This window comes from Cryptotermes secundus, unplaced genomic scaffold, assembly GCF_002891405.2.
Source record: "Cryptotermes secundus unplaced genomic scaffold, Csec_1.0 scaffold160, whole genome shotgun sequence".
In the NCBI taxonomy this organism is placed as follows: Eukaryota; Metazoa; Arthropoda; class Insecta; order Blattodea; family Kalotermitidae; genus Cryptotermes; species Cryptotermes secundus.
This window is the reverse complement of record NW_019745080.1, coordinates 3,622,362-3,642,692: the sequence shown is the minus strand read 5'-3', so window position 1 is coordinate 3,642,692 and position 20,331 is coordinate 3,622,362. Positions and strand designations below refer to the sequence as shown.

At 43.8% G+C, this 20,331-nt stretch overlaps 1 protein-coding gene across 1 annotated transcript in view; it reads left to right on the top strand.

Annotated features, from left to right (window-relative positions):
• Positions 1 to 11,935, top strand: part of LOC111874866 (spore wall protein 2-like) — a 48,892-nt gene extending 36,957 nt beyond the window's left edge. Inside the window, exon 3 of the mRNA XM_023870716.1 lies at positions 11,734 to 11,935. Coding sequence (XP_023726484.1) covers positions 11,734 to 11,935 — 202 coding nt within the window. The remainder of the gene's footprint in view (positions 1 to 11,733) is intronic.
• Positions 11,936 to 20,331: the final 8,396 nt, after the last annotated feature.

The following is a 20,331-nucleotide window of genomic DNA, read 5'->3' as shown; positions in this document are numbered from 1 at the left end:
CTTCCCATGTATGCCACATGCAATGCCCATCTCATCCTCCATTCTATTATAATTAGTTACAGATGTGGAAGTAGCATGAATTCTAAATCAGTTGCGACTTCCGCGAGACAGAAAGAGAATGATATTAATTTCCTCTAGGTTTTGATCTGCCGATCACAGCGGTCTCTCGGTCTAAGACATGAACTGTCTTCGCCCGCTCAAACACTGGGATCGTGGGGTCGAATCCCATTTGAGACATGGATGTTTGTATGCGTTTATTCTCTTTGTGCTGCCCTGTGTGCTAGTAGCGGCCTTGCGATGTGCTGATCCCCAATCCAAGGAGTCCTACCGAGTGTGTAAAAGATCAAGAAACTGAAAAAACGGCCAAGGCCTAACAAAGTGCAACAGAGCCATACACAGATAGGTTTTGATTTGACCTGCGGGCTGACTGCCTAACGGGGGCTGAAGTGTTGGGTCATGACGTTAAGAACACTGTTTCCAAACAGCGACCCGTAGGATTATAGTTCAGTGGAACTCCAGAGAGCTGCTGGAATACAGACAATAATGCATACTGATATGGTATGGTATAGAGAGAAGACAAGAAGCTATTAAGATGAATGGGGAAGCGGGTTAAGTAAACAAGCCCCATCACATCCCATGGTTCTCTCTGTTGTTCTCTATTTGAATGGGAACAATGGGATGAACTATGTATACTTTCCGAATGAATAACTTACGATGTCAATGAGAATAAAAATAGGCATAACATGCCTTCGTGGCAAGTGCCTAATATGGACCTGGAACTCCTGAAGATGGTAACGGCGGCATCACAATAGGGTTTAATTGCCAACAAGCATGATAACAGGCCTACCAAGTAGGCCACAATAATAAAACAAACAACAAAGCCATGTACACTGCCGCAACACCGTCCTGTTCGGTTCTACTTCTTCAGAATTCGTCTTAACAAATTTAACCTCTGGGGCTCAGTGGTTACTATATGTACCACCGTCTTTACCATGCTGTGGCAAGTAGACCCATTTCTAGGCAACGCCCGAAATACTCGCACGCAACAATAGAAAAAGTATAGCATGAAATGTTTTCTATTTGGTCCGCGCCATGACCATTGCTAGGCAACGGGTCGCTCAACACATTCCCGCAAGAGCAAACGTGCAGAATACGAGATATAATGTTAGGCAACAGCGCAGTAAATAGGCTTTCTCAAAAATACAGGCTGTGTACTCCGTGAGGTCCGTGAAAAGTGGTTATAAGAGAGTCTAGTTCTGAAGTTGTAATTCTGTATTTCAGCATCCTGTTGCACATCGCTAATTAAACGTCTATATATTTCGTCCGTCAATAATGCAACAATCAATAAAATACTCACCATTCAACAACAACACGACATGTTTCGGCCACAGACGGCCTTCCTCAAGTGTTTCGATGCGTCAAAACTGTTACACTGCTTTGATGTGCGCTAAAATGGCGCGTTGCAGTCCGCTTAAATTAAAATTAAAATCATTCGTAAAGTCCTATTCCGCCTCGTAAGGGGCGTCGTCCACTTGTTTAAAGCTATGTGATGCGTGTATTCCAGACAGCTTGTTTCAGCAAGGGGCATACTGCAGATCGCAGACGAAAGGCTGTTCAAGTCCCGCTAGGATAAAGAATTTTCTCTTCTCCACGTCGTTCAGAGCCGATCACAGTGGCCGCGCGGTCTAAGGCATGAACCGTCTTCGCCCGCTAGAACACTGGGATCGTGGGTTCGAATCCCCCTCAAGACGTAGGTGTCTGGGTTTATTCTGTGTTTCTGTTAGGTAGCGGCCTTGCGACGGGCTGATCCCCCTCCAAGGAGTACTACTAACTGTCTTACACTAAGAAACTGAAGTCAAACGAAGAGTTTCACGGATGCCCTATGCTCCAAAGTGGAAGGAACAGGAATAGGAGACGTCGTACAGACCAGCTCTAGTGCCCACCCAACCTCCTATCTAATGGGTACCGGGAGCTCTTTCCCCGGGATTAAGCGGCAGGAGCCTGAAACTGATCATTCACCTCTAGCTAGTGCACAAGTCAAGAAAATGTGGATCTATACATCCACTGCCCCATACGCCTTCATGGCGTAGTGCTTAATTAGTGAAGAAGAGGGAAAACTTTGCGTATTTATTTAACTTATATAATAAATTTGTGCTTCGCAGTGTTGTGCTTCTTGGATTGCTTGTAGGATTTATTTTGAGCACAGCTGTCGTCTCCTGAGCTCTGGTCCCAATACACGTATTTGCTTTCAGGTAACAAATCACCGTTATGCCACATTCAAAGCTATGTGATGTAGCGAGATTGCAACGGGACAAGGAAATCTAACGTTTATTAAAATTCCTGAGGGATGCTATTTACATCACAATATTCAGAATTCAAAAACACAGAATAATACACACACAGAGGAGCCAATATACTGCTAGGCTGTTAAGCCCACAGACAAATTCTGTGGTTTATCCCCCCTTTTTTAATTTTGTTCCAGAGTGTTTCATAAGAGAAGCAGAATGGAATCATAGTCAGCTCAACTGAATGGCTTCTCTCGCGATGAAGCTACCCGCGCAATACTCAGACGAAAGAACCGATGAGTGAAGCTGAGCCAGTCATCAGCTTAGATGACTGTCAAGGCTGCACCATAGCTCAAGCAGTTAGTCGCTGGCTTCCCACCGCGGCGGCCCGGGCTCGATCCCGGGTGTGGTCAAGTGGGATTTGTGGCGCACAAAGTGGCGCTGGGGCAGGTTTTCTCCGAGTACTTCGGTTTCCCCTGTCAATCTTCATTCCACCAACTGCTCCACAATCGCCCTCACCTATCATCTGCGGCTGGTACAATAGGCCAGAAGTGGCCGCAGTACAAGGGACTTAGCCCCACCCAACTAGCAATAAAAAAATGAAAATAATAGATGACTGTCAAATTCCACCATACGGAGGCTTCACATTGAAACAAGTAGCTAACATGGCCGGCTAAGACTGCGGTAGAGTATGAAAATCATGAAAATAAAAATGTTTTTTTTTTTATTTTATAACAACAATGCAGAAACTACGTCACCCTACCGGGACTCTTTCAAATCACATGTAAGAACAGAAAGAGTTAACAGGCACATGCGCAAAACTGCATTTCCACGTTAACGTTCCACTACAACAAACCGTAAAGTTATTCTTGTGATTCACTAAGCCAGGAAGACGTATGGGGAAGACGATGTCTAGATCCACGTATTCTTAACCTCGGCACTAGATAGAGGTGAGGGGTGAGCTTCACGCCCAGTCGTTTTACCCTCATTAGAAGAACCCCTAGCACCGGTTCGGTAGCAGCCAAACCGTTACAAGCCTTGTTCTCCTAGCTCGCCTATACACGTAACGCACCCGAGCGCATGAGCGTACGCGCCTACGCGTCTACGCTTCACGTCCTTTATCCTTCAGTGCCAGACATTTTCCCTCAGGACACTAGAATTACTAACATCACGATCTGCTTGAGCAACCGAGAATCATTCGGCTGTTCTGGCAAGAGAACCCCAATCATCACCTCTGGCATTACTAAAGCTGTACTGAATCCTGTTGTGAGTTTCCGTTTTCAAAATATGATTATCAAATATCAATTTTAATATCATTCTTATCGAACAGACTCGTGCGGCGATAACGCTCTAGACTTGCATTCGGAAGGTGCTCAGTTCGAAACTGGTCGGGAGACCTGCTTTTCGTTGTTTTTCTTTGTCTAGCCACGAGAATTCGGGGAAAATCCCTTCATTAGGTCACGAATTTCTCCTTCCAAATCCTCTGCAATGCATAATTCATTGTAATCCTACCATTCGACGCCACATAGCCTACGCCGATAGCATTGGTAAGTAACCCACAAAAATATCACCCTAAAATCCTCCCCTAGGTCTTCTACGTTCTCATCTCATCACGCAATTAAATTTCAATCATAAATAAAAGAAACGTGGCAATAATGCAAACCTCTGAGGTAGGAGTAACATTCATCTTACTGTTCAAGCTGTGAGAAATGCAGGAGGTCGGAACCATTAAAGGCGCGGCAGCAGCAGTAATTAGCAACTACTACCTGAGCCAAAACATTCAGTACATACTTTGTAGTGGCTGTGCAAGCTCCATGCTACTGTCTCCATCAGAAGTAATATTATTGCCCTCAGTGTCAGTTTCACTGCTGAAATGACGCTTTGCACTGTAGAGGCACAAGCATAATTCATTTAGTTCAGTTCAGCTGACCACTACACATGTACGCTACTAGCCAGATGTTCTGAACTGATGCTATGCACAGTAGGTGGGTCTGTTTCCAACCCTTTCCCCCCTTAACCGCCCTTCCCCCACCGCGCAATTGTCAAGTCAGTACAACCCTAACTCTCCGTGTACTAACAAGATACGAGAGGAGCCACCGGCTCTCAATACGAAATCTACGCGGTCACATGTTGCAAACGTAACTACTTAAATCCATGTAGTCGAATCCTTTAGAACCGCGCTGTGCCTCATACCAAGCTCGAGAGGTTTCAATATTTTTCATGAAGAGAGTGAGGAAAAACAAGTTCTCTTAAAAATAAAATACGCAGGCCGAGATTCGATGTCCTAAGCGCTTTCAGACTGTAACGCACGTGCTCAATTCCTTAAGTAACCTGAAAAGCAGCTTATTTGTTTAATATTTATCTATTATTTTTTCTCGTAGGGGCGAGACTAAGCCACTTGGTAGGGGAAACCGAAGTACTCGGAGAAAACTTTCCCCCGTGCCACTTTGTCCACCACAAATCCCATATGACCTGACCCGGGCTCGAACCCGGGCCGTCACGGTGGGAAGCCGGCGACTAACCGCTTGAGCGCACGGCCTTAATACTTACCTAACGAAATTGTCAGAGCTCGGACCGTTTAGTGTTGAATTAGTGAACAAACAAGAGTAGCGGCCGTGAACAACTCTCATGGAATCTACGTGCTAAAAAAACCACGAAACATGTCAGTCAAAACTGTCGATCTCTTGGTATGTATTAGAGCCCAGAACCTTCAGCGTGTGAAACAGAAGTATTAACCAGGAGTATGAGACATCGATGCTAAACAACCAACTCGAGAGACAAGTACCTATGAGTTTCTATGACTGTAAAGGCTCAGAGTAAATCATTTTTAGGGGGAAGTAGAGTGGTAAATTTTGGACACAACTGAATGTGTACCAGTTACACGAACCGTTAAAAATGATTTCCTGGCCATGATATATTTCATTTTAGTGAACACATTAATGACATATTTATGTTGACATTAATAGGCATAGGCAATTTACCGCGTACAGGTTAGATTTAATCCCCGAAAAGATCATAAAATCGTTTCATTGTGGATACCGCTTAATACAGCCACAACACTGAACAAAAATTCGAAGTGGTAAAGGCAATGAATTCAACAACACACACTGGACCGTTAATCAATATTTAATCTCCTACACTCACCATGTCACCCACAATTTTGTCCTTTGTAACGGTCAAAGAAATGTGTAAATCATAGGATGGGACAATGAAATGACCGCGTGACTATGTAATATGCAGAGCAACTATCGAGCTAAATGCTTCCAAGTAATTTTGAGTTCCGCAACCAGAAGATGCAAAAACACGCCAGTTAGCTCCCCCATATCTATGCGACCGCAAGTAGTAATTCTACAACCACCGTACGGAATTTCACGAAATTTAATTTTAGATAACTTTACTAGATGGAGAAGATCAGTTGGACCGATTATGTGAGAAATGAAGAAGTGTTATTTAGAGTCAGTGAGCAGAGGAATATCCTACACGAAATAAGAAAACGAAAGGCTAATTGGATTGGTCATGTTTTACGCAGAAACTGCCTTCTAAAAGAAGTTATTGAAGGAAAGCTAGAGGGGCGGATAGAAGTGACAAGAAGACGAGGAAGAAGACGTAAGAAGATGCTGGATGACCTTGGGGACAGAAGAGGATACTGTCATTTGAAGGAGAAAGCTCTAGAATGCATTAAGTGGAGGAATTGTTTTGGAAGAGACTGTAGACCTGTCGTCTGACAGATTACTGATGATGATGAACTTTACTAAAATATGGGGGTACGCGGTAGCGTAGTTGGCTGAGGCAATATGCTACAAACCGGAAGATCGCGGTTTCAAGTCCCGATGAGATCACTGGATTTTTTCAATTGACCTAATCCTTCCAGTAGCACTATGGCCCTGGGGTCGACTCAGCCTCTAACAGAAATGAGTACTGGGAATATTCTTGGTGGTAAAGGGCGGCCGGCACGTAGGGCTGACAACCTTGCTGCCATCTATGAGCCGACTGTCTAGAAAACATGAGAACTTCAACATCTCACAACCCTATAGGCCTCCACGGCCTGTTATAGGGATACCTTTACTTACTTTTTTACTAAAAAGTCTGCACATGACAATTTCGATTAAAATCGGGCAGGATTAATGGACGGTTTATGTGTATGAAAACTTAATACACGTTTCTACGTGCACCTCAACGATACGGCGCTGAACACTTATAGGGACAAAACATGTGGATCAAAATGAAACTCTTCATAACCAGAACATGCGTCTCTCTTGTGCTCGAGATACTTAACAGGGCCTGAACGAGCCACAAACGCTACGCAACGGGTGCGTCTCCCACCGCTCCCAGAGCGGCCCCAGAGCATGCTGGGCCTCCTAACAAATGTGTATCGGGGGCTCTTTTCCAGGGATACGGCTGCCGGGGCCTTAAGTCGCTCTGGGAGTGGTGGGGAAAACAGTTCGGAAGACGCGCCCGTTTATAACGGTTGTGTCGCATTCGGATTGCGATGCAGCAATGCCAAGCACGTGCTTAGAAAGCTCGAAACGTTTGTTTTGTGTAGGCGAATTTCCTGTGACTGAGTTATTATTTTTGGGACCTCATGTCCCACCCAGCCAACCGTCAAGAGAAACACTGGGCCACACGAACGGAAAGGAAGACAAGTTACTATGAGGGAGAGACAGTAAATAGGTCACAAATGGATATAAAATGTAAACATCTGACATTCGAAACTGGGGGGAAAAAAACATTTATTTCTCGACATACCCTCCACCAACATTGACACACTTGTCCCATCGCTTTACCAGTACGTCGAAACCAGCAAAATAAAAGTCTTTTGATTATTGTCTCAACCACTTCCGCGCCTCCGTTTCAACCACTTCGTCCTTGAGAGAATTTATCGACCCAGCTGTGAACATCTTTAGGCGACAAAACAGGAAACATTTCTTTATGAATATCTGTTGCACTGAGTCCTTCTGCCCCCCCCCAAAAAAAACATACAACAGAATGCTGTTGTTCGGCAATACACTCCTCAAGCACAGTTGCCATTTTGACTACTGAAACCATCTTCTGAACATGCGCATGGTTGTCTGCTACCTAGACTGTCTTTAAACTGGGCTGTGCCGCTACCTAGTGATACAGAAAACTTATTATTACTTCCATTTGTGACCTATATCCTGACTCTCCCTCGCGCATCCCGTTTTGACTATGGGGTACCGATTTCCCTGACGGTACTTGTGGAAGCTGACGTCGCTACCCTGGTTGCACAGGGACGAAGGGACGACATGTATAGTCTGTCCAATCTTATCAGCTTGCGTCATCGATCAACGCGGAATTTCGGAAGTCGCTACCAGCACTAGCACTGCCTGATCAGACTGGAAACCGGGATGACTGTCGGGATTTCCGTGGTCTATAAACGGAAACGCCGACAATAATTTAGAATCGCCCTATGCACTGGAAGGAAACTGTAACTGCTCGTGGGGCACATATGGGTGGTCCATCCATCAGTCTTCCTACCGTAGCCCCCGTATAATAAATCCAACGATGACCTCAAAACTAACCACATGACGACCTTGTCTGTATTATACTAAAAAAAAAGAAAAGAAACAAAAGCTGTACATCACCATTAGTTAACAGCTGTTGTCACACCCGTTGCTATTAATCAGACCGCACCCTAAGCTCTCCAATCACGTTCAAAACAATAGGATCCAGGAGTGGTCCTTTACTTTGACATTCATCTGCCTTCTTGGAACTCTCGCTTCTCCGAACGCACACGAAACGTAACAATAGTTCAAAACTGCAAACCGGTCTCAAGGTCAGTAGCGATATGCTTTACTGGTTCAAATTAGCATAAGCCACTTACTGGGCATACTGGTACCTCCTTTGGGCAAATCGCATTCTTCTGGATCTCCCAACATTCACACACATCAGTATCCACAGGACCGGTGTCGCGTCTCATACATTCCAGGCTCCGAAAATACAAGTTTTCTATAGTAGAGACGATTTATTCGCTTAAGAGTACCAGCATTTTTATCGAAAACTGTTAAGTAGGCAAAACTCTCAGGAGCAATCCTTGAGAAGTTAACAGTCGCTCAGCTAGCCAAGAAGTTATCGACCTTCGTTTCGTGAAAGGAATTAAACACTTACATTCATCGCAAGTGTTTCATTGTTATAAGCTCAAGTAATTTCAGTGCTTATTCAAGTATTTTCATAAATAAGATTTAAAGTATGTGACGATGGTACATTAACATAAACATTATGTTATGGGCTCAACTGAGTAGGTATAACCTGAAGATGGAGAGAGAATCCAATCTCCGAAACGCTGTGTTCTAAATAAAAACAGGACGATGGATAATGTCCAGAAACATAACATTTCTGAGGGTTCTGACGATGGTGTATAACACTCAGAATTACTGGCTTACGTTGTCCGGTATTCTAAAAACCAGAAAACACAACGTTTCGGAAACTTCATCTGTTTCTGTCCTCATGTGAGGGGCGGGGAAGACACCTACTCACTTGGGCCCCTTAGAAAGTGCTAACCTCAATCTAGTTTCTGGAATACCGGACGATGGTCAAAGTCCCAACACCAAGTAATTCTGAACATAATGTGTGTATGCTCATACAATACTTATATTCTTTTAATTATATATACACACGGTGCTTGCGGGTATAACTAGGACCACGCTGTCAGTGAGGGACATCAATACAGAGAGACCTGGGCCTCCATGTTGGAGATTGGACGCAAGGCTAACGGCCTTGCTCTGTAAAAAATATGTTACGAAATCCAAAGAGGTGATAACCGGATCAAATCTAACAGAATAATCTAAGGATAGCTTGGACTAAAAGATTGTCGTTTTACCGATGATGATACATACGAATCTCCAATGAAGATACAGTATAACGAAATCAACGAGAGGGAGACACAAAACTGCGAGAGCAGGGAATAGGCGCAGGAATTCTTAAAGGGAAGACATACGAATACCATGTACCAACGTGCAGACCCATAAATTCCGGGGGGAAGAAAGCTAAAAGTACTGCAGTTCGCTGTTCTCAATAATAATTAAGTAGTGAGAGAGAGAGAGAGAGAGAAAACGACTTCGGTAATCATCGTACGTGTTCGGATAACTACCGCTGATGATTATGTAAACTTCTCGTGAGTTCGGAAAAATATTCTTGACTGTTTCGTAACATTCGAGTGTGTTATGGAGGTCACTGTTAATTGCTAAATATACAACTTCAGAAAATGCACGCACAGCGTAAAGAAAACATCGTTTCATTATTTCGATAGCAGTGAGACTCGAGGGCATAAAATATGTTTCGTCTTTCTTCCTATCTTTTGTTCCAACACTTTTTACTCTGATAAATACTTAACGAGTTATGCTCGGGATATGAGCAGAAATGAGGGTGGGTCTTCATGTGAAGCGTCGGTTAGTTTCGATTTTAACCAAAACTGGAACACAAGAAGACAAAAAGTACTCCCAAATACAAAATACAGCGGTCCTGCAGTTGTTTCATGCGAACTGATTGGACAGATGGAGCAGCTTAGTTCCATTTAGTTCCGCAGGGTTGCCAAAATGCATAAAATGTATTTCAAAGGTTTCAATCGTTCATGTTATTGTTTGAACTTCTGACATGATAACAGATGTACTTGAACCTGTAAACTATCTTTACACCTTACTGCAATGTTACAAGCCAGTTTCAAATAATAGTTTGCACTCGAATAAAAACAAAACAAAACAAAAAATACACTGGTTGTGTCCTAAATACCAGCTGGGTACTAGCACAGACCTTTCTTTACGGCGAATGATCAATAACACGACGATTCTTCCGGTAACAGTATTTGACAAATGAGGATTCTCTTCTGGTATGTTTTAAACATAACAGAAACAAGAATGATTTCCTTTTTACATTAGTAAAAGTTTCCAAATTCAAGTCCTATGTTAGGATTTCAGTTCGCCAGATTTAACGCTATATCTCAAAAGCAGTCTGAGATCGGAATACGGCTCGGTTGACGTGTGATAAGTTGCAAATAATGACGACTCTTAAATACTTTAATCACAGAACTTAAGGTGCTACTATAGAAATAGATGAAAAAGAAACTCGGTGGCCTGTAGTCCGCAAAAGAAAACTATACCGATCGAGCGACCGCCACTCGTCGGCGAAGTTAGTGCAAACTTTTGCGGATAGAGTGTGTCACGTGGTCAGCCCAACGGATTCTCACGGCCGTTAATCTCGGTTTTCTAGACCGGAGCGCTATTTCCTTGAAACAGCTCTTCAGTTAGCCTCACGAGGCTGAGTGAACCCCGTTCCAGACCCACTACTTCTCAGAAAATCTGGTAGCGCAGGGAATCGAGCCCGGGACCTCTGTATCTGCAGCCAGGAACTGTGAACACTAAACCAAAGTTATCGTGCAGGACATTCAGACATTGTTCTTCATAAAATTGTCTTTACCATCACAGTAATTGGAAATATTCAGTGTGATCTAGAAACACATCTAGAAATAGATCACATTGAATATTTCCGATTACCACGATGGCAAAGACAATTTCATGAACAGCAATGTCTGAATGTCCTCCAAGGGGAATTTGTTATAATTTTCAGGGATAATTATCCAAAATAGAGTGATCGTGCCTGAGTTGTTACGCTATGAAGACATTTCCTAACTAGTTAAATGTCATTAAGCCAATCTGCAAGATTCAAAGAGTTAAGGGCTGGAGCTTAAATAGTCTCCTGACTACAAATGCGTCGCGAACCGACATTTCGTAAATAACACTTACAGCAAGGAATTCAAACTGCAGGGGCGATCGTAAACTGCTAACTCTCTAAGGCCTGCTCGGTCACTATCGAAACCATAGAGTTCCGGATGGTTCACGGATCTGGAGAAGTCGGCAGAATGAGAACTGGCAGAGGAAACCGAAACACTTGGAGATACCCGGCCCCCGTGCCACTCTGTCAATTACAAAGCACACATGACCTGTCGTGAGATCGAACCCTGGCCGTCGCGGTTGGGACCCTGCGACTAACAGCCTGAGCTATGGGACGACCCATCTGTGTGTTCCGTATCGTTCTCACAGCAAACGGCGACTGTTTCCCTAAACAGCATTAATCCGTTGGGCTTTGTAGTGGAGACTTAATGTGTTTCCTGTGAGGTACGAGCTGTATCTGTATATATTATTTAGATGAAGTTCAGTGCTTAGAGGGTTAAAGTGAGTTTTCTTCCCTATAGCACCAGAAATACGTAAAAGCACGTGAAAATAAAATGGCCGGCAAACGTAACACCTAACCGTCTGACACTTTTTCGCCTTTAAATAAATAAGGCTGCTTCATCGCCGTTTGAAGGGAACACTAATTAAACGGTTCTCTGGTGAATGACAAAGGAAACTGGCTGAATGCCGTACAGACAATTATCAGTTTTCGATAGTGCGTAAGTGGAATTTTAGGGCCAGTTAAAAAATGGTGGACATGGCAGTTACAAAAGACCTGCAACATGCCTTTGGCTTGATACCAAGGCTCTGTACCGGGAGAAGGCCATGGGAACGAAGAAAGAACTCAAGGAATTGAAGCGGAATGGTGACGATGAAAAGGGGGTGAAGGGAATGAAGAAAAAGATGGGGAAGAGGAGACAAAAGGGGAGGGAGAAAAGAAAGGGTGATGATGAAGAGGATAAGTAGGGATTAACGCAACAGAGTAGGAACCAAGAGGAAATGAAGAGACATGTGTGAAGAAGGTGGGTGAGGCAGAAAGAAGAGGAGGGGATGAAGCAGAAACTGAGAACAAGGAGAAATAAGAAGAGGAACTGACGCAGAAGAGCGAGAGCGAGGAAGATGGGAATAAAGGGAAGGAAGGAGAAATGTGATGGTGAGTAGGAAAGTAGGGAAAGAAGTGGAAGGATGAGCGTGAGGACACGTGGGAGAGGAGGGCGAAGGAGAAGAATCAGAATGTGAGTGAGGAAAAGTAAAGGAAGCAGAAATTTCATAAATCAAGAATCATTTATCGAATTCTGACTTCGTCAGGCAGTTTCCAACTGTCAATGTTCATTCTGTCACGTCACACTATTTGGGTTGGTAGGGCAGTGTAGCACGTAAACTGACCACACAGCGTTGTGTTGTTACGTAATAATCTTATACGACAAAACATTTTTTAAGAAAATCTGAAAGGTTTAATTTGTACTCCATGTAAAAAAAAACGTGTTATATTGGGCAGACTGGAATCAAACCCCTTAAAACACAGTGGATACTGCATGTTACCAACTGCTCCAGCGTTACAAATCTCTACATTCTGCCAATTTCGCTTAGCAACTTTAGACGCTGATTTGACAGAATAGTAATTTGTTCGGTATTTCCCGACATTTAAGAACACGCGGATGGAAACATCTTCCCGATTATACGTTCTTTGTTTGACCTTCGCACAAAATCGGATAATTAACGTACATCGATGTTTGAAGGTGTCGATCACCGTGGCCGCGCGGTCAACGTAAGGCGTGAGCTGTCTTCGCTCGCTCCAACACTGGGATCGTGGGTTCGACTCCCACTCAATGCATGGGTGTGTGTTTATTCTGTTTGTCTTAGGTAGCGGCCTTGCGACGGGCTGATCCCCCCCCCCTTCCACGGTGTCCTACCGACTGTCTTAGGATTAAGAAACTGAAATGAAACAAAGCGTTTTATGGATGCTCTTGCTCCAAAGTTGGAGCCACAGGAAAGAAAGAGAGAGATTGTGGAGGTCGCATTAAGCAAGTACCACGTTCATTACTGCTTAGACTTCCGTACTTAGCCCTGAGCGAGATATCTAGCCAGCCATTCAATTCAGTTTCTTATCTAAGTTGGAAACAAGATTTGCCGATTAGTTTTATTCCTTAACCGTAACCGCGAAGCAAAGCTGTGTGCTAGGTTTGGCCCGACAAGATGGAAGAAGCGTCCTGACTAATGAAACTGAGTCCAAGCTCACAAACAAGCTGGCTATATCATACTTGCTACGTTAAAGTTCGCTCATATCATAGCATAATAATTACATAACAATCAAGTCTCAAGACGAAAACAAGTCCTGGAACAAAAACTGTGTACACAGGAGTGTCTGTTCTCATACGGCGAACCCAAGCGAAAAGCTGCACCCCTCTATCATTAATCTTTACCACACACGACTGGAGGAAACGAAGTAAATGCAATGCGCGTGCGTACCTTCTGATTTAATGGACGGTTTACTACATCGTCGACTTGAACAATAATTTACGATAATTATCATTGTTCTGAAGTTCATGTACTCAGAATTACAATTCAAAACAGCCATTCCATTAAGTACACCAGCCTCTCTATCTATGCGTCTCGTCATGTGGGTGTGCAGGTGGGGCAGAACTGAGGGTATATCCTAGATCACGTCATTACATTAAGCAGTCGGGTTCAGGCTGTTTTACCACTGTGGGAAAGACAATGGGTTAGAAAACTAAAATACAAACCGAATTCCATAATTTTAAATATCATTTTAATTAATTTTAATGATAAAATTCCTGTTTTCAACAACGACGNACGACGTTCATTATTCATTTATATTTATTGTTGCTCCCTATGGGCCATAGGCTTCTGTAAAACGTTTCGTTTCACTGCAGTTTCTCAATATTACAGACAGTCAGTAGGACTCCTTGGACGGGTGATCAGCCCCTTGGAAGGCAGTTACCTACACAGGACAACAAAAACACAGAATAAACGAAAATATCCATGCCTCAAGTGGGATTCGAGATAATGGCCGTAGTGATTAAGCGGGCGGCGACAGTCCCTGCTTTACTTCGCGCGGCCACTGTTTCTGGTAACAACCATGTAATAAGTTATTTATTTTCTTATTATTCAATGTAGGGTGAGACGGAGTCCTCCTGGCACTGCGGCCACTAGTAACCTATTGTACCAGCCCTAGATGATAGATGGTGATTCTGGAGCAATTGGTGGAATGAAGATTGGCAGGGGAAACCGAAGTACTCGGAGAAAACATTCCCCAGTGCCACTGTGTCCACCGCAAATCCCATACGACCCGACCCGGGCTCATGAAAAAAAAAAAACTCTATCCTTTTAACAGGCCGTGAAGGCCCATAGGGTTGTGAGACGACGAGGCTCCCTCAGTTTCTACGCGCCGGACGCCTTTTTCCCCAGGAAGATTCATGGTACTAATTTCTGTGAGGCTGAGTCGACTCCAAGGCCACAATGCGGCTGGAAGGAGAAGGTTAATTGAAAAATACAAAGACCTCATCGGGAATCGAACCCGCGACAATCCGGCTTGTAGCATAGTGTCTCAACCAACTACGCTACGGCGTGCCCCATGTAATAAGTCGTCATGAAACAATGCAGTTTCAGAACAGAGGATGTACCTGGATTTAAGACCTGCTGTAAATAGGACGATAAAGAAGAAATATTAACTGATAGTGAAGTAATTTAGAATGTTTATGTTGAAATATTAGGCGCAAGCTAAATATGGAACGTAGCAGATGTGGGAAGGGGGATGGGGTGACAAGTGAACTGGATTCGAAATGGCTCGGGATAGATCCCAGCGGAGGAATACTCGAAATGGCGCTGAATTTCCGGATCCCCTTAGGAAGCCTCTTTATAATGCAGTTATTTTACTTAGTAGTTAGAAATGGCCGCGCCATAGCTCAAGCGGTTAGTTGCTGGCCTCCCACCGCGGTGGCCCGGGTTCGATCCAGGGTCTGGTCAAGTGGGATTTGTGGTGGACAAAGTGGCGCTGGGGCAGGTTTTCTCCGAGTACTTCGGTTTCCCCTGCCAATCTTCATTCCACCAATTGCTCCACAATCACCCTCACCTATGATCTGGGGCTGGTACAGCAGGCCAGAAGTGGCCGCAGTACAAGGGACTTAGTCTCACCCCACTAGCAATAAAAAAATAGTAGTTAGAAATTATTTGCTAGCCGCGACTATCACACTTTTAGGCACGGCCAGCGTGCACTATTCTTCTGAAAAAGGCCTCTTCGATCTGATCTCCGGCCTCAGGTGACAATCTTGTTCGCACGTGATATACGTGTTACACTGTACAGCTCGGACATGGAAAATTAAGCTCTTGAATCGACTGTACTATGCAGTGGAGTGTAGTTTGGAGAGAGCTCACTTGTCGTCTCATTTCGCTGATTCCTTGCTTGGCCTATTCTTCGACCCTGAAGATGAGGGCAATATTTCTCCGAAACGCTGGAATTTCTCGGGACTACACGTCATTATTTCCCACAAGACCCATACACTTCAAACTATGGACTGTTTTCAGTATCTTCTTACAGAATAAACGTAACTTCATAACAGCCCTGAGAGAGAGAAACGCACTCGCGTTGCCTTGGAAGTATCGGTGACTTTCCTCAGCCTTTCCAGTACAACCAAAAGCATACAATAAGAAACATAATGGCCTAATTGTGTCTGCAGGTATGGTCCTTAACATTCTAGCTTCTTTCCACCTGGCTAGGGAGAAAGCAAGGGATTCACAGTTTGGTTTAAGGGTATACATTTCGCCCTCCGTATTAGGATAATAGGGATGATAATCACAGGTAGAGGGGCACCTACAGCTTTAACGAGGGATCCTAACCACAAAAGGGGCCCGGTGCTCCCCACGTAAGCCATACACAACGTACTGACGCAGCTGGAGAAAGGGGTCGGAAAGGGCTGCGGATTGCATCACACTGTTTTCTTGAAGGTCATGACTTGTCTCAAAACAACCATCTGATCAAAAATATGGTTTATTTTATAACTGGGGGAAAGTCACTGCAACTTTAGCCATAAATACGGGACTCTCACTGCGAAAGTCACTGAGCTGGGACAGCGCGGTCGGTATAGCGACTGGCTATGAGCTCGACGGCCGAGGTGTCGGAGTTCTAGTCCCGGTAGGGGCAACATTCTTCACTTCTCCACATTGTCCAGAACGGGATGGAAATGTTTACCGAGCTGGTGCCTAGCAATGATACGGGGGATTCGCATACAGAAACACACACTTATGGGAGGAATGTATGAAATACGCCGTTGAGATCGGCTCACGTGCCATGATATACATGTACATAACAAGTTTCATCAAGATTAGTTCAAGCATTGAAAAGCTGGTAGGCGGATACACACGGATAGCAAGTTGATCTCTTTAGGAAGGTATGCAAAAATGTATTTAGGTTTACAGAAGTGACCCACTTCAACGATTTTTGACAAGTGGGAGCGTGACCATATTTTAAGAAATAAAGGGATGCAGACTGCAGTAAAGGTTAGGTACCACTGACTTAAGGTCTCACCAGCAGGAAAGAAACTGCTGGAATTCCTGCGTCCGCATTCACACGCAATCAAATTGCGAACTGGTAATTTCTGCTCTCAGACCGTCTGAGTAGCTTGCCATCCGTCCACAAGTGGCAGGTAGATGCACAACAGAGAATTGCAGACCGCTTTCATGGCGGTATAATTAGACGTTACGCCAGAGGACATGATTCATTAGAACAATTAGCATTACCTAACTTTAATTGCACCGATTAAGCAAGGTTGATAACACCGGAGGAATCACAACTCCGAAACTAAACACGAAACAAGGAACTCCGGAATCTCTACTGAACGGATTATGTTATTAATGCCATATTTACTTACTCATGGAGCTGAGCCCTTCTGGAGGAGCCGCAAATTCTGCAGCTACTCAAGAATTTCCCAGCATTTTATGGAACCCGAAGATTCATTGCCGTGTTCACAAGAGCCCTCCACTGGTCCCTATCCTGAGTCAGATCAATCCAATTCATAACATCTCATCCTATCTCTCGTAAGATCCATTTTAATATTGTCCACTCACCTACGCCTTGGTCTTCCCAGTGGTCTCTTTCCTTCTGGCTTTCCCACCAATATCCTATACGCATTCCTAGTCTCGCCCATTCGTGCTACATGCCGTGCCCACCTCATCCTCCTTGACTTGATCATTCTAATTATACTTGGAGAAGAGTACAAATTATGAAGCTCCTTCCTTAATGTCAGAGACCAAGTTTCACACCCATTCAGAACCACAGGCAAAATTATAGTTTTGAATATTCTAATTTCTATGTTTTTGGACAGCAGACGAGAAGACAAAAGGTTCTGGACTGAATGGTAACAAGCATTAGCCGAGTTCAATCTCTTAATTTCCTTCTGAATCAGGTTTCGATCTGTTATCGTTGTTCCAAAATATGTGAACTGTGCCACACTTTCAAAACATCTGTTTGCCATATTTAGTTAACATAAATTCAGTTTACCTCTTGAGGTAAGAGTGCTATAAACGCACGTTGCTTGTCGCAAGCTCGAATCGTGGTCAAGTGAAACCTTCATTGATTCTAAATGTAAATATGTTATACATATTTATTGCTATTTTTACCTTACTTTCCTTACTTCCCCGTCTATGTGCGTATCCGGCTGTTTGTCCATCTATCTTGCTGTGTATCCCCTTAATTTTTGTTACGAGGCTTATGAAATCATCTTGCTATCTGTGTGTCTGTCCTAGGTGTCTGTGTCTCCCACAATTTTTTTTTCGTTTCCTATGCGCTCCCTGTCATATCAAAGGACAGGGGGCGATTAGTTCTTTCCAGAACTTCTTGTTATTAATATTGCTGTCTTAAGAACTTCTTAGGCTACTTAAGTACACATTCTGTCTGCGTGAAATGTGTTAGATACAGCCCCGAAATTTGACACCGTTCATCATGTAACGCTTAAATACGTTTATGATCTAATTTCGTACCAAATTTCATAGGCTTATTTCCAACTGTGCCGGTCACAGTAGCCGTGCGGTCTAAGGCATGTACTGTCTTCGCTCGCTCGGAAGCCGGGATCATGGGTTCGAATCCCACACAAGTCATAGATGTTTGGTACGTGTATGTGTTTATTTTGTGTTTGCGTTGTCCTGTGTTTAGGTAGGGGCCTTGCGACGAGCTGATCACACGTCCAAAGAGTCCTACCGTCTGTAAAATGATCCTGAAACTGAAAATCAGAGGCCAGGGTACAAGGGGCTGTAGAGCCCAATCCAACAGTCCATTAGTTGTCGCAATCAAACCGAAAGCTACACATGCCTACATCTCGAGCAGGTTCGCTTTTTTACGCTAGCCGGTATACTGCAAACAAAGATAGAAGGTTCCATGGAAACATAAGTTCCCTCTTAAAGAATGGTAACCATCTATCACATAACATGATATCATGAATATGGAGGCAGAAACTTATTCCGAAACGTTACTGATCACAATCCAAGTGGAGTTCCATTTTCCTGCAGAGGGGACAGCCTTCCATTTCTCGCCACTGTTACAACAACAATGCAGAGTATGTACGAGTGTGTGTGTCTATCGATTATCTCGCGCTGTGATGCAAGTCACAGCGGCAGCAGGCAAGGTGAGGGATGGAACTCTGCCGCACTTGGAAGCGTGGACACACAACCAAACTGTGTAACAGCTTAACACAATTTCACACAGTTGCCCTTGCATCAGAAGTACACTGGCCGATAACCAATGCTAATATCATCACGAGAGGGTGGAAATGGCACTTTTCGTGCGACTGCATATCTTCTACGTGCACATACGGGTCATCGTCCGTACAGTCCACCCCAAAGAACAATACTCTTGTGTCCTCTACGAGAAGTCAACTTTCTATTTCACCAAACATCACGATTGAAAGGTACGCACTCTACTTAATATGTAGGAGGCCCATGTTCGGGTTTTGGTCCCAATATTAGGTATTCTGACTGAAAATATTTGTGGTTTTCTCCGGCCCTTCTCAGAGGATAGTACTCTTAATATGAAAATGGCTGCTGAAGAAACAGCGTGTGACGGTGTGAACTGAATTCTTCTGAAGAGTGCTATCTTATATGATATAAATCCTTAGAGTCCGCTGAAACTGAACCACTGTTTCGGAGGAATATGTCGCCTCCATCTTCAGGTAGGAGAATAAGCCAAGCAAAGAGACCAGTATGAAGCAGGTACTTCGCTTACTTGGTGTCTCCTTCACTTTTCTTTTTTTGCTGCAGGCAACATGTTCCTCCGACACGTCGGTTAACTTTCAACGGATTACAGAGCGCCATATCCCAGAAGACACAACTCTTCTTAGAACAGCTGTATGTGCACAGGCAGCCTCTCCCTCCCACAGTAACTTCGGAAATACAAAAGGTAAAGTTGCTCCTGTGATTAATTAAGCGCCACACCATGAAGACGTATGGGGGAGTGGACGTATAGGTCCAACATTCTTGATCACGGCACTAGATGGAAGTAAGTGTTCAGTTTCGCGGCCCGGCCACTTTACCCCAAGGGGAAAGAGTCCCAGGTACCCAACTGGATGGGCCCCAGAGCCGGTCTGGACGCCGTGGAAAAGAGAAAAATCTCTCGCCACTGCTGGGAATCAAACACCGTCCGTGTGATATCAAATACTCAGTATACGCGTATAGTGAAAGGAAAGCAGGTGATTAGTTGTTCCCCGAACTTGTCTATACGAGTATTTTCTTTCTCACAAATACGCTACAAATAAAAAAATACGAACTTCTTTTTATATTTTAGAATATCCACAATGCTCTTTTACGAAAGCAAAAAGAGTAGGGCAAATTTTTTACTGAGAATTGTTGTTAAGTTTTGAAACACCAGAAGATAGCCATATTTCTTTGCAGTTATCCAACTTTAATATTTTAAAAACCATCAGTACTACATTCAGGAAGCTCACGAAGTGCCACACATTTATAAGAAAACATGGGGACGCTCAACGAATGCATCAGCCTCAAGGCACATGCATTTTAAAAGGGGTGAGCAGGAAAAGAAGGGTCTATTTTTGTGCCAGTCTTCGTTTATTATTTGCACGAGTCTCCGTGGCATTTCTAGACAGCTTCTTTTTTTCTTTCACAGGAAACACATGTCCTGCGCTTTCTCACACCGCTCCCGACAATTAGCAAAGCTGTCTTTCCACTGGCATTACAGGAATTCTTCTCAAAACCTCAGAGTTTTGTTCTGTTCAACACCGTCATCAATCAAAACCTCAACTCTATGTATATTTCATTAATTCTTCGGACACAAATTATATACACAGAACAGGATGGTCTAGCGGTAACGGTCTAGACTAATATTCGGCAGGTGCTGT